The sequence below is a fragment of the Mauremys mutica genome, chromosome 12, assembly GCF_020497125.1.
Source record: "Mauremys mutica isolate MM-2020 ecotype Southern chromosome 12, ASM2049712v1, whole genome shotgun sequence".
NCBI lineage: Eukaryota > Metazoa > Chordata > Testudines > Geoemydidae > Mauremys > Mauremys mutica.
The window spans coordinates 35,774,730-35,788,320 of NC_059083.1; the positions used below are offsets into that span (position 1 = coordinate 35,774,730).

The window sequence follows — 13,591 nt, forward strand, 5'->3', positions numbered from 1 at the left end:
TGTACCCCGATTACACTCCCATCTTGTACAACCAGAGACAGCCAGGGGCAGTCAAGTTAAGTTCCAATAGAAACCCCTGACATTCCTTTAGTGATTTTTATTACATTACCCAGTAGTCAAATAATTTTGATCAGATTAATCCTCCACCTGCTGCCTGCAACAGTCTCCTATAGACCATTTCTGGTGGAAAAGGGCCCATTTTCCCTCAAAATAGCTGTAAAGGCTTCTGGGGACAGAAGCATAGTGGTGGTGGTAGCCACTCTACCTGACCCCCTGTATAATTTAATTACCAAGCTTCCATCCAATGTGACTGCACAGAGTTGCACATACAGTTACATTTATATAACTGGGTTTTATTATGAAACCAAAAACTTTCTTTTTGTAACACCACAACTGTTACCTTTAACATCTTCATAACTGTTACCTGTACCATTTTCACAACTCCCAAATGTTTACTTTCCTCCAAACCCTGTATTATTAATTTTTGCAAAAAGGTATTTGTAACTTTTAACTTACTTTTTTTAAATTACTTGCTCCTACATTTAGTTCTTTAAAGTAGTGCACTTTGTTTCTAACAACTTAGCCACTAAGTACAATTATTGCCACACAGCTGCCTTAACCTGTGCTGTCTTTACCCTGAGACTGTTTAAAAAGACAGTAAAACATTTGTCTCCATGGTTGCCCATGGATCTTTCCTCCAAAAATTCCAGTGGAATACAGCAGACCTGTCATACTTTGTCCAAAACAAAACAAAAACAAACAAACGAAACCCAAAAACATTTCACATAAGTATCCAAAGTACCCTTCATTAAAACTTCAGAAAAATAAAACTGTGGAAAGGCAGGGGGAGAGAAGGGGGAAGAGGTGGAAAGATACCAATTAAGCCTGTAGGTCAGTTTAAAGTACAGGCTACCAGCAGCAAATTAAGTAAACTGAGGGAAAGAAGGAGGAAAGGAAGAAAAGGATATAGATAGCTCTGAACCAAGAGTAGGCTCCCTGGGTTGAAACAGCTGGGAACCCTCACCCCCAGGTTCTCATCCTGGCTCTGGGAGAAGAGTGGGGGTTGTTACTTGCTCCTGCAAACCCTGCCATTTTCCACCTTAAAACCTTTTCTTTTTTTCCTTCACTTGCCCAGGACCAGGTCCCAGCTCCTGTCTCTAGGAGTGGTCTGTTAACTTTGCTTCTGACTCTAAACCCTGTTGTGCCAAATCACCTTTAACCACTCTAACTAATTTACAACACTTCAGCAGCCCCTGCTGAAACAGCACCAAACTTGAAAGATTACTGGCAGCTTCCCATAATGCTGCCCTACTTCAAACCTCTCACAAGTGGACTGAACTGCCTCCTTTCCCTGGAAGGCATCCAGTCCCCATGGGCAGGGATCTTCTTCCATTACCCATATACCAAAGGAGGGTGGACTCCTCAGCCACCCCTCATCCCTCTGGGTCCCCTAACACTTCCTCCATTTCCTTTTTAATCTCATCCCAGGCTGACCCCTGCACCTGGTATGGGCTCTGGTTCTTCCTTATCCATTTATCCAAAAAATCCTTTACCCTGGCTTGCCAGAACTCGTAACTACCATCACGAGAGTTTGCCATACCCCCTCCAAGCAGCTGCACGGACTGTTGGGGAGGGGGACTTACAGGCTGCCACTCACCTATCCAACGCGATGCATCCGAGTCACCGGCACCAAGATGTTAGGGGGCTTATCCCTTCACCCTTCTCGCATGAACAGAGCGCAACAATACCCAAAGTCCAAAGGCGCAAACAATTCGATGTTTATTGGGGTGAACTTCCAGCAAGTATGATTCCAGTTTCCTTTCTTAGTGTCCCCCTTCCCAGCTCTGACACCACAGAGCCTTGCCTGTGTCCCTGTTTCAGTTCCCATCCCCATTTCCCCCCTTAGTAAAACATGATCCCAATTTCCTCATCCCCAGTCCCTGTTCCCATTTCCCCCCCCTTCCTGATTGACTGCAGACTATATAGTAAAACCTGAGTTTTACTTAGCTATACCTTAACCAATCATTTTACTGAAATTTAACTAACCAAGCCTAACGTGTTGTAACATGGTTATTTAACCAGTTATATTCCACCACCTTCATTGGTTTACACCCAGCAAAATTAATTATACAGCAGACAGAAACAATTACAGAACCAGATAGAGACCATGCAAATAAACATACAAAACAATACAGAAGTGAGGATTTCTCAACTACATCTATACAAACATAAGGGTTTTCTAGCTGTGTTCTTACCAGACAGGATGATATTAAACTATAAGGCTGTGGCTACACTTAGCACTTCAAAGCGCTGCCGCGGTAGCGCTGCCGCGGCAGTGCTTTGAAGCGCTAAGTGTAGTCAAAGCACCAGCGCTGGGAGAAAGCTCTCCCAGCGCTGTCCGTACTCCACCTCCCTGTGGGGAATAACGTACAGCGCTGGGAGCCACGCTCCCAGCGCTGGGGCTTTGACCACTCTGGCACTTTGCAGCGACGCAATTTGCAGCACTGGAGAGGGTGTGTTTTCACACCCTGCTGCAGCGCTCCAAATTTGTAAGTGTAGCCAAGCCCTAAGTTTCCTTTTACATCTTCTAGGCTCTACCCTTTCTCTGGAGGTGATAGGAATATCAGGACAGGATTGTATTCCTAACAACCCAATAGCACCTTATTTCAATGTGACTAGTTTGGAATGTGAGGATGTGACCATACACTTCCCAGCTTATGGCTGCCTAACTACGTCTTAGCTGAAGGCCTTAGCCTGTCACAGTAAGAGAAGGCCATTACACAGACAGGGATTTTGATTCTTTCTTTTATACCTCTATAACTAGCTAAGTGATAAGAATACACCTAAATTCTTAAAGTACAGGCCTTTGCAGACAGGCCTGAATATCTATATCCTAACACCCCTCTTGCACCCCAACCCCCTGCTCTGAGCCCCCTTCCACACACTGCACCCCTCCTTCACCCCAGCCCACTGCCCTGAGCCCCCTTGTATACCCTGCACCCCTCCTGAGCGCCAACCCCTTGCTCTGAGCCCCTTCCTGCACACTGAACCCCCTCCCACACCCCCTCCTGCACCCCAACCCCCTGACCCAGCCCTACATTCATGGCCCTGCATGCAATTTCCCCACTCAGATGTGGCCCTTGGCGCCAAAAAGTTTGCGCTATAAGGTGCGCTATAAGGTGCAGCTGAAGCTGTGTCGGTCCCAGGATATTGGAGAGACAAGGGGGAGAGGTGAGATATTTGACTGCACCAATTTCTGTTGGTGAGAGGGACAAGCTTGCACGCTGCCCAGAGCTCTTCTTCAAGTCTGGGCTGGAGAGCTCTGGGTGGCTGGAAAGATTCTCTCTCTCTCTCTCTCTCCAACAGAAGTTGCTCCAATCAAAGATATCACCTCAGCCCCTTGTCTCTCTCTCTGTTATAGGTGAGCACTAGAGAGTCAACAGCTGAGTGATAGCCAAGCTCTCATGCTAAGCGCTGATGGTTTCACAGGGCTGTAAAACCCACCTGCATCCTCACCTTGTCTTGGGAAATCACTGTGCCCCATCCAGGCCTGAGACAGGGTTATTGGACCGAATCAGGAGTCATATGGCCAATGGGATGCAGAGGTGAAGAGCTCAGGAAAAGAACCTGACATTCAATTTGTCTCCCACTCTCATAACTTTTCTGTGCCCGCCTATGGCTCAGATCATAGCACCGATCAGCCCCAAACTGAGCTGGGTCTAATTGGATTGGGCCACACCAGGGAAGCAGCATCTTAGAAGTTATTAAAGGGTCTTTCAGTCTCTGTAAATATGCATACATCTCGGATATGCACGTGGGAAAGTGATGTGAGCATGCTCCAGGAGACAGTTGCATCTCAAGCCAGTGCGCATAGCGGTAGCAGGCAGCTGTGCAAAAGAGGGCAGAGTTAAGGTTGGGTGGCAGTGTGTTGTGGGAGGCGTGACCTTAACTCTGCATTCCCTTGATTTCAGAGCTGTGTTTGTCTTCGCTTCATTCTTGATTTCATGGTATAAGTTTATGTTCTGGGGCTGCACTAGCAGGGCCGGCTCCAGACCCCAGCGCGCCAAGCGCATGCGTGGGGAGGCATTTTGGCGGCAGGAGGCTCCGGCGGACCTTCCGCAGTCATGCCTGCGGGAGGTCCACCAGAGCCGCGGGACAGCGGACCTCCCGCAGGCATGATTGCGGAGGGTTCGCTGGTCCCGCGGCTCGGGTGGACCTCCCGCAGGCATGCCTGCGGAAGCTCCACCGGAGCTGCGGGACCAGCGGACCCTCCGCAGGCACGTCTGCAAGAGGTCCCCCGGAGCCACGGGACTGGCGACCGGGAGCGCGCCCCCTGGGGCGTGCTGCCCTGCTGGGGGCGGCCGGATTCCTAGAGCCGCCCCTGTGCACTAGAGATCCTGAGCTCTGCACTAACACAGTTAGCTTTTAGGCACTGAATTCTTATGTCTCTTCAGAGGTGGGACTGGGCATCCTTCTGGGGCATGTGAATATCAGGAAGTTCCTCAGTGAAACTTGGGAGTTTTGGTTTGTTTTCTTATTTTAATTTGTCTTTTCTTTACCCCGTTCAGTCTCTCTCAGGAGTCTCTGCTCATGTACTTTGGAGTCCTGCCCTTTCTACTGCTGGAAGGACTGAGATTGTCAGAGATCACTGATCACAACAGAAACAAACCATGTCAGATGGGAAGGGAATTTAGGGCAAGTTGGGACTTTCTAGGAAAATATTCTCTCTGGTCCAATGGGGAAAGTTTCTGTCTGTTTTTGAGGTGCTGAATACTTAGAGGTTGCAATGAAATTCCCCCTCCTGCTGACGCAGGGCTGTGTGAAATTTCCCCTGCCTGTCCATGTGTCCATGATGTGCCCTTTCCCTGTTTGTCCCTCTTCTTTACAGGGAAAGACAGAAGCTGAGAGAGAGAAAATTGTGTCTCAGTTTAAGCAGCTGCACCAGTTTCTGGAGGAAGAAGAGCGACTCCTGCTGGCCCAGCTGGGAGAGCTGGAGAAGGAGATTGTGAAGCTGCAGGGTGAAAATATCACCAAAGTCTCCGCGGAGATTTCCCGTCTCAGCGAGCTGATCAGTGAGATGGAGGGGAAGTGCCAGCAGCCAGCGAGTGAATTCCTGCAGGTGAGACCTCAGAGCCTTGGAGATATTTGGGAAATGGATGAACGGGGAGACCCATGTGGCTTGGAGTGCAGGATCCTAACGCTACAATGAAATTCACTGTTTCTAGTTTTTACATAGGAATCCTCTCTCTCGCTCTCGCTTAATGTTACCTTATTTTATTGTTAGGAACTGTACAGTTAAAGTTGTGAAATCTCTGGTTTATGATCACTTCCACTTGCTTCTGTTTTATTATTCTCTTTTCTATTATTAATAATTTGATTAGGGGTTTGAACAGCTTCTATATCACTTGTAACTGAGTTCTTTTTCCTCTGTCTCCCCCACTCTAGGACGTCAGAAGCACCTTGAGTAGGTACGTGGCTCCGTCTCACTCTCAGGGAGACGTCACTATGCAGGGGAGGGGCTTGAACCCCATTTGAGGCCCACATCTCTTCAGGGTACCACGGCCAACTGTGTGGGGCAGGGTTACCCCTCAGATCCAAATCTCCCCTCTGCTGACTTTACTCCTGGGATTGCAGCAGAGTTCTGTGGCATCTTATAGACCAGGGGTCGGCAACCTTTCAGAAGTGCTGTGCTGAGTCTTCATTTATTCACTCTGATTTAAGGTTTCGCGTGCCAGTAATATATTTTAACCTTTTTAGAAGGTCTCTTTCTATAAGTCTATAATATATAACTAAACTATTGTTGTATGTAAAGTAAATAAGGTTTTAAAAATGTTTAAGAAGCTTCATTTAAAATTAAATTAAAATGCAGAGCCCCCCGGACCAGTGACCAGGACCCGGACAGTGTGAGTGCCACTGAAAATTAGCTCGCGTGCCGCCTTCAGCACACGTGCCATAGGTTGCCTACCCCTGTTATAGACTAACAGACATATTGGAGTATGAGCTTTCGTGGGTGAATACCCACTTCGTCGGATGCATGTAGTGGAAATTTTCAGAAACTCCTGGGATTGATGCTTTTTATTCAAGATGCTGAAATGATGAAGCATGAGGGCAAGTTAACAGGTCCATTAAATCTCTTATGTCCCGGGGAACGGCAATATGGACGCTGCCAGAGCAGCAGTAGTCAAATATGTCCAGCTTGTGTCTGTTTGGCGCCCTGTGTGAGGTGATTTGGCGTTAGTGGTCTCCATTCATTTCTGACTGGGCAGGTGTGCACACCACAAAGCGTAGCGGAGTCAATGCAGCTTGTTGGCCCATCTGCCTGCTCCACTTCCCCTCGATGTTGTCTCTCGCCAGGTCATGCTGGAAACAAACTGGGCTGCTGCGGGTGAAGCTTGTGCTGCCCTTGCCTGAGTGGTACCTGCTCTGAGGCCGGGATACATAGAACAATCCAACCTCCAGGCCCCGCAGTCCAGCAGCTTTCACTGGCATGAAATTAATCTGAAATGAGGATAAACTCATGATTTACAATCAATCAATTAGAGAATTCTGTTTCTCTCCAGGTGCGAACAGGGGAAGTTCCAGCAGCCGGTGGAGATTTCTCCTGATCTGGCAAAGCGACTTGGTGATTTTACCCAGAAAAACATTGTATTAAAGGAGACTCTGAAGAAATTCCAAGGTACTGAGCAGGGATTGAAAAAGGAAAATGGAGTCTGATCCCTGTGAATGTTGGAGGAAACGGCCCTGTCCAATTAGCTGCGAATGTAAAACCCAATATAAGAACATGGAAGAAATATAGACAAAGTCTTGAATTAACTAAGCAATTTTTTTCAAGACACAAGATATTTATGGAGAAACAAGCATAGTCTGAATGTGATTCATTGTCACCTTGTTTGCCCTAATTCTTGAGGACTGCAAAGACCTTGGTTGAGATAAATTCTGTGCTAATGCAATGGGCTCCATTTTCCCTTCCTGAGTCTGTTTCATTCTGGTCTGACCTGTCAAGGACTTTTCTCTTGTAGAAAGGCAAGGAACACTTACGCCACTTACGCCATGTTTATAACCATGTTATTTGTGCAGAAAGGGGTCCATACGCCTGATACTGGCCCATCTCCATATTGGCACATTTTCCACTATGTGTCTCTCTGTATTTCTCTCTCTGGGTCTCCCTGCCTTTTTACCTCTGTTCATGGCCCAGAACTAAAGCACAGTTGTTCCAATTAATTGTAAAAATCCTGCATGAAACCTAATTTTGATACCATGCAATCTCTTTCTCTCCCTCTCCTCCGTAGACGCTCTGATGTTTGAACTGCAGACAGCAAGTAAGTGGACCTCTGGCAAAAGGGGTAGTGGAATGGGTGGGGTTTTAGATGGATTGAGAGAAAAGGACAGTTTGTGTTTGTGGCGCGGGATTCATTTGAGGAAGAAGCTTCCGAGATCGAACAAAACAGAGGCCCCTCATCTATAGAGAGTGAGCATTGCAGGGGAGGGGGCTGGAGCACTCCAATCTATTATTAACTCCTTAATTGCTGTGCAGTGCACTGCTTGAGTGAGGGCTCTGATCCCCTCTGTTATGCTGAGGGGGTCGGTGCCTGGTCTGACTCTCCCTCGGTGTCCCCGTAGGACATCACCCCCTTCTCTGTCTCTCCCTGTAGGTTCCACCTCTCCCTTCCCCCCGGGCTCTAGTGTTGCCAACGTGGTTCCTCCATCCTCTCTATCTTTGGGAGGTCTCCCCGGTGCTGCCTCCTTCTCGTCTATTCCCTATGGGCTGGGGGCCCCCCTCTTTCCGCCCAGGGCTGCTACCTCCTCCCCCCCGCCCCACCTGGACTAGGGTGTGTGCTCCTCTCTCTGCTGCCTCCTTGATTCCCGCTGACTGCGGTTGTCTCCCCAACAGCTGAGGCTGATGCCCCTTCGGTCCCACCCCAGGCTCAGCTGCCTGCCCTGCCCTGTCCCTGCTGCTGGGAGTGGGTCAGCCCCAGAAGGGGGAGCAGGGAGATGCAGCCAAAACTGTAGCAATTATGGCACCTCTAGGGCCTGGGAGGAAGGAGCCCTTGTGAAATCCTGGCTCAGCCCCAGCACGGAGGCAGCTCCCTGAGACCCAGCCAGAACAAGGCTGCTGGGGAATGTGAGAAATGGTCCCACTCTGCCCTTAACGCTCTGATTCTCTCTCTTCCCCACCCAGTGAATGTGACTCTGGATCCAGCCACAGCTCCTCCCTGGTCCTATCTGTCTGAGGTTCAGAAAAGTTTGAGATGGCGAGGCAGACGGGAGCTAGGGCCATCAGGCATCCGGGTCATACGCAGCATGCACAGCGGTGTAAGGCCCCCCAATATTTGGGGCACCCCTGGGTCTTAGTGTCCACCTTCCGCGTCTTCCTATCCCTGTTCTGACCCTTCCTGCAGGCTCCCACCACAGCTGACTGCTGCAGCCTGGCCAGTCTTCCTCTGGGTATGATCTAGTATCTTAGGCTTTGTCTACACTGCCAATTGAAGGGCAAAAATTTTGTTGTTCATAGGTGCTTAAAGAAGCCTCCCCTTCCCTACCCCCAGAGAAAAAGTTTTGCCTTGGCAAGTGGCAGTGTAAATGGCTCCTTGTCGGCAGGCGCGCTCTCCTGTCCACAACAAGAACCCCACTCGTAGCAGGTGGAAGTATTTTGTCCGCAAGAGTGCTGACAAACAGGGTTTACACTCCCCAGCTTTTAGCAACAGGACCATGTCAACATGGCCGTGTTCCAAAAGCTGTGTAGTATAGAAAAAGGCTTAAAAATGAAAAGGCCTCCAGCCTGCCAGACCAATTATCACAACATTGAAACTGTTAAAGAGCCATTCAAGTGGTCATGAAGCCATTTAACAGGCATTTGCCAACCCCCTGGTATGTACTGTTAGTTTCTGAATTTACTGACAAAAACAGTTGTGCATGATTGTATCGCTTCTCGGCCTTTTGGCTACAGGGGTGAAAACATTATCTCAGTTTACTCAGAACATGTCAGTCTACAGGACCTTAGTTTAAATTTTGCTTTAAAAATATTTCATTAGTGAGTTAGTGAAGATTATAAAATCACATCTCTAAAAAATCCTTGAATAGATTTTTAGATGCACAATCATATTTAGCCTCAAATGCTTGGATCTTCAGACATATCGTTTTTAAATAAATCATTCAAGACCACCCTTATCTAAAATACACATTTTAATTTTAATTACTATACTACAGAAAACTTGCTTCCAAAGTCTTCCTGGCCTTTCTGTCCATTCCTTTCCCCCTTCACCTGCCTGTTGAAGAAAGCCCTTAAAGGGACAACACCCCTTTCCTTCCAGATAGCAGGACAAATAAGTTTCCCTTTCTTTACTTCTGACTATTTGATGAACTAGTTTTAAGAGAACCCTCCAGCAAAATCAGTACCTTAGTAAGATACAAAATCCTTTTGTTATGCCTAAAATCTTTGGAAACATATTTTTTAAAGTTGGTGAAATGTCATAAACATATATATTGTTATGGAGATCACACAAAGTAAATTACTGTTCCCTTTTTCTAAAAGCAATGAACAGTGTTATGAACACATTAAACCTCTGTGACTGATTAATTTAAAATAATGTCTTTGTTTCAGTGTGATAAATATGTAGTAATCTGGAATGATTACTTTATGAAGGCTTAAGAGTACATTTAAAATATAAAATCAGCTTAGAAATACTGATTAAGAAAATGTAAAACAGAGAAGAGCTGCATCATGTATTCCATAATATTTAATGTTGGATTCAGCAGGACAGATGACTCGCCCTTACCATAGGTGCCAGCCGGGGGTACTCGTGCCTGCCCGCCCCCAATCCAGCCCTGCCCCACCCCCATTCCAACCCCTTCCCCGAAGTCCCCGCCCCAACTCCACCCCCTCCCTGCCCCTATTGGACCCCTCCCCAAATCTCAGCCCTAGCCCCACCTCTTCCCCGAGAGCACCACGTTCCCCCTCCCTCCCAGCGCTTGCTGCACGAAACATCTGGTGGGTAAAAGCGGGCACGTGGCGCGCTCACAGAAGAGGCAGAGTGGAGGTGGAGGAGAGCTGAGGCAGAGGGGTGGGTCGAGGAGCTGCCAGTGGGTGCAGAGCACCCATCAATTTTTCCCCATGGGTGCTCCAGCCCTGGAGTTTTTGCAAATAAATCTCTGACAAACTTCAGGGCATATCAAAAAACCGGTGACTGACATTTTTTATTCCCAAGTTTAGTGCTTTTAATTAGGTACCTTCTGCATGTCCAGTCTTCACCATGTGGCATGCAGTGGCAAACATGCTCCATTTTCTTTAGAAAGAAATTGCAGAAGAGTGATTTTTTCAAATGTCGTTTGCATCATTTGGGTTCATGGATGGTGCAGGAGGGAAGAGAGGAAGGAGACAGTGGGGAGAGGGTGGGGCCTGGGTGGAGTGGGGCGGGGCCTGGAGTGGAGTATGGGCGGGGCCACAGGCAGAAGAGGTGGGCTGGGGAGCTGACCTCCCCAAGCAGCAGCTTCACCCACTGCCCATGACAACAGGTAAGAGCAGCTCGGCTCCCACACACCCAGCGTGTGCTGCAGTCTCCTTAGGCAGAGGCCGTCTTCACAGAGCCGAATGTGCCGGCACAGCACGTTCTGCGTAAGGGAGAAGGGTACGAGGGTCTGCGGGGAGCTGTGACTCTCTGCTGCCATGAGGCTGGGCGTCTGCGTATCCTTTGCTGCCTCATCCCTCCCCGCCCCCACACTGCGAGCCCTGGCTGCTGTTGGGCACAGGGGCACCAGTTCAATAATACTGTGTAGGGCCCCATAAATCCTAAGGGAGGCCCTGCTGGCAGCATCTGCCTGACAACCCTGAGAGATTTGGCACTTAGTTCTGCACGCTGGGCTGCGAGGGGTTCACCTCGGGGAGACATTGCTGGGAGGTGGAGGTGGGGGGATGGGCAATTCTGGTCTGTGGGGGTGCCCAGAGAGTCTGTGAGTAGAAAGGGACAGATCTGCTTTAACCCTGAGGAGGGGATCTGGGTTGTGGAGCAGCAGTGTGGGGGTCAAAATATCATGCTTTCACTTTCCCTAAGACCACAGTGTCACTGGGCCAGGTCAGGGTCTGGGTTTGTCTGGACTATGACCAGGGACAGGTGGCATTTTTCTGTGCTGACAAGTCCCCGATCTTCACTTTCCCCCCAGCCTCTTTTAATGGGGAGAGAATCCACCCTTGTCTCAGTGTCTGGTACAGTGAAACCCAGTTGAGACTCTGTTCCTGGTACACAAGGTTAACTATCCCCCTGCAGGCCGTGAAATGGGATTCTCTAGCCTCTGGTTGTGTTTTATTGTTTTCACAATCATTGGCTGCTGCAGGCGTTTTTGTTCTTTCACCAAGTGGATTCTGTATCTCCAGCTGCAAAGATGCTGAAATTTTTGTGGCTCACAATGGATTCTCTTGTCTCTCCTGTTGGGTAAATATAGCAATAAACCCAGGAGCCATCAGAACTACTTGATAAACTGGTGGGGGGTTTGATTGCTTTTCCCTGACCTGCTCAGTGGGATCGAGGTGGGTTATGGGCCATTGGAATTGCAAGTAAAGCAACCCCTCTGGAATCACAACAACAGTATTGATCATGTCTCTGCTAGGCCATATTCAGGTGCTTTCATCCAGTGTCTGCTGGATCCAAATTTCCCAGCCTGGGTGCATCAGGCATTCAGACAAACAGTGACATGTAGCTAGTTCCTTGTCCAACCTTTTCAGTGACCAGGGTCACATGCGTAGATTTACGACACCTCTACTGGCTGCATTCAGAAACAAAAGGGCATCCTCGTCTGTTTGACATGATCTTGCACATACAGCGTGTGCAAGGTTATGCTGTGCAGAGGATGCCATTTTACTCTACAAAATGGCGTCTGGACCCTGTTAGTAGTGTGTTTTTGAGACTATGACCTCATTCCTATGGTGTATGAGAGGACGCACTGTGCAGAGGACCCCATTTTGTAGAGCTGGTCTGCTGCGGGGACAGATACATTCGGGGACCAGACAGAATGGCCCATGAAACTGGCCCATGGTCCTGCGGGTGAATCTGGCAGATATGCAGATGTCAAAGTTATGAGTGGGGATCTAAAGTGGGAACTTCAGCCCTGAATTCACAAGCCCGACCCCTTGCCTTAAAGCAGTGACTCCTTTGAGCTGTCATCAGTAGGAGCCAAATTTAAGGGAAGACACTTCCACAGCTTGGACGCTGAGCCCTGTGCTCTGGGCTGTGAGGACTTCACCTTGGGGAGATGTTACTGGGAGGTGGAGGTGAGGGATGGGAGATACTGGGCTGGGGGCTGGCCAGAGAGTTTGTGAGGAGAAAGGGATGGATCAGGTTTAACCCTGCAGAGTGGATCTGGGCTCTGCCGCAGTGCAAGGTTAAGTATTTTGCTCTCACCTCCCCTGAGACCTGTCTGCATCTGAGCAGGAACCCCGGTAACATCCCGTTTCTCTGAACTATGAGGGGAGGCAGGTGGCATTTTATGATTCTTATAGTGAGGTTCCAATCCTCACCTTGTCCCTGGCCTCTTTCACCGGGGGGAGAATCCTCCCTTGGCTCCGGGTGGGGCCAGGATCCCAGCTCCAATTGTAGGCATGTAGGTGTTGCTAACTTCACTGGAGCAAGTGTGGCCTAGCACAAAAGGCTGTTGAGTTACTGCTGCATGTGCTCACTGCGGTCATGTTGGCTGGAGTGAAGGTGAGGGCAGAGATGACCCCTGCCTGTCAATTGTGGGGGGACACAGTGAGGGCGGCCGGCTTCAGCAGCGTTACTGTGCGTGCTCACTCTGGGTGAGCATGTTCAGTACAAACTGAACAGGAAATTGGAGGGGAGAGGGAGACACGTGACCCCATACGCGCCCCCCCCCACGTTGCCTCTGGATGGGGGCATGTCCCTTGGTTCTCAGCACTGCGCTATTCCAAGCCACTCCTTCCCAACCCTCGCAGTAGGGTTGCCAACTTTGTAATATATAAAAACCGAACACACTAGCAGGAGTATCAGAACCTTCCCTGCTTCACCCCTTCCCCCAGGCCTCACCCCTGCCCTGCCTCTTCTCCCAAGGCTTCGCCCCTGCCCCACTCCTTCCTCCTGAGGCCACATCACCTGTTCACTCCTCTTTCCCATTCCCCTTTATGCTCACTGCTCTTCCCCTCTCCCCACTCCCTGAGTGGGTCAGGAGGGATTCGCCTGCAGCCGCCTGATGCAGGTAGGAGGCAGCTTCGGCTGAGTAGGGGCTGCTGTGGGTGATGACTCAGTGCCTCCCCTGCCTGCAGTAACTGGACTTCAGGTGTCCAGTTAGTAGATCTGACCGGACACAGTCAGGTCTCCTTTTTGGCTGGGCTTTCCAGTCAAAAAACAGACACCTGGTCACCCTACCTCACAGTGCATTTTGGGAAAATATTTTGGTCCTTTATGGTTATGTGCCCAGAAGTGGAGTTGCACATGGAGAATTTTGCAGCAGGCCATTTCTGGCTGCACTCTGTTGGGGAGTCACGGATTCTCCCCCCACCATTTTTCCCCCTGTCCTCCCACGTGAATGAAGAAGGTTGCAAAATCCTGACATTAATGCCGCTGTGATTTCAGCGAAGGGCGTCGTG

At 49.2% G+C, this 13,591-nt stretch overlaps 1 protein-coding gene across 1 annotated transcript in view; it reads left to right on the forward strand.

Moving 5' to 3' along the window:
* LOC123345367 (zinc finger protein RFP-like) overlaps positions 1-9,067 on the forward strand; it is a 30,238-nt gene extending 21,171 nt beyond the window's left edge. The window contains exons 3-7 of the mRNA XM_044982162.1: positions 4,889-5,119; positions 5,446-5,468; positions 6,561-6,676; positions 7,290-7,319; positions 8,180-9,067. Coding sequence (XP_044838097.1) covers positions 4,889-5,119; positions 5,446-5,468; positions 6,561-6,676; positions 7,290-7,319; positions 8,180-8,352 — 573 coding nt within the window. The 3' untranslated portion in view covers positions 8,353-9,067. The remainder of the gene's footprint in view (positions 1-4,888; positions 5,120-5,445; positions 5,469-6,560; positions 6,677-7,289; positions 7,320-8,179) is intronic.
* Positions 9,068-13,591: the final 4,524 nt, after the last annotated feature.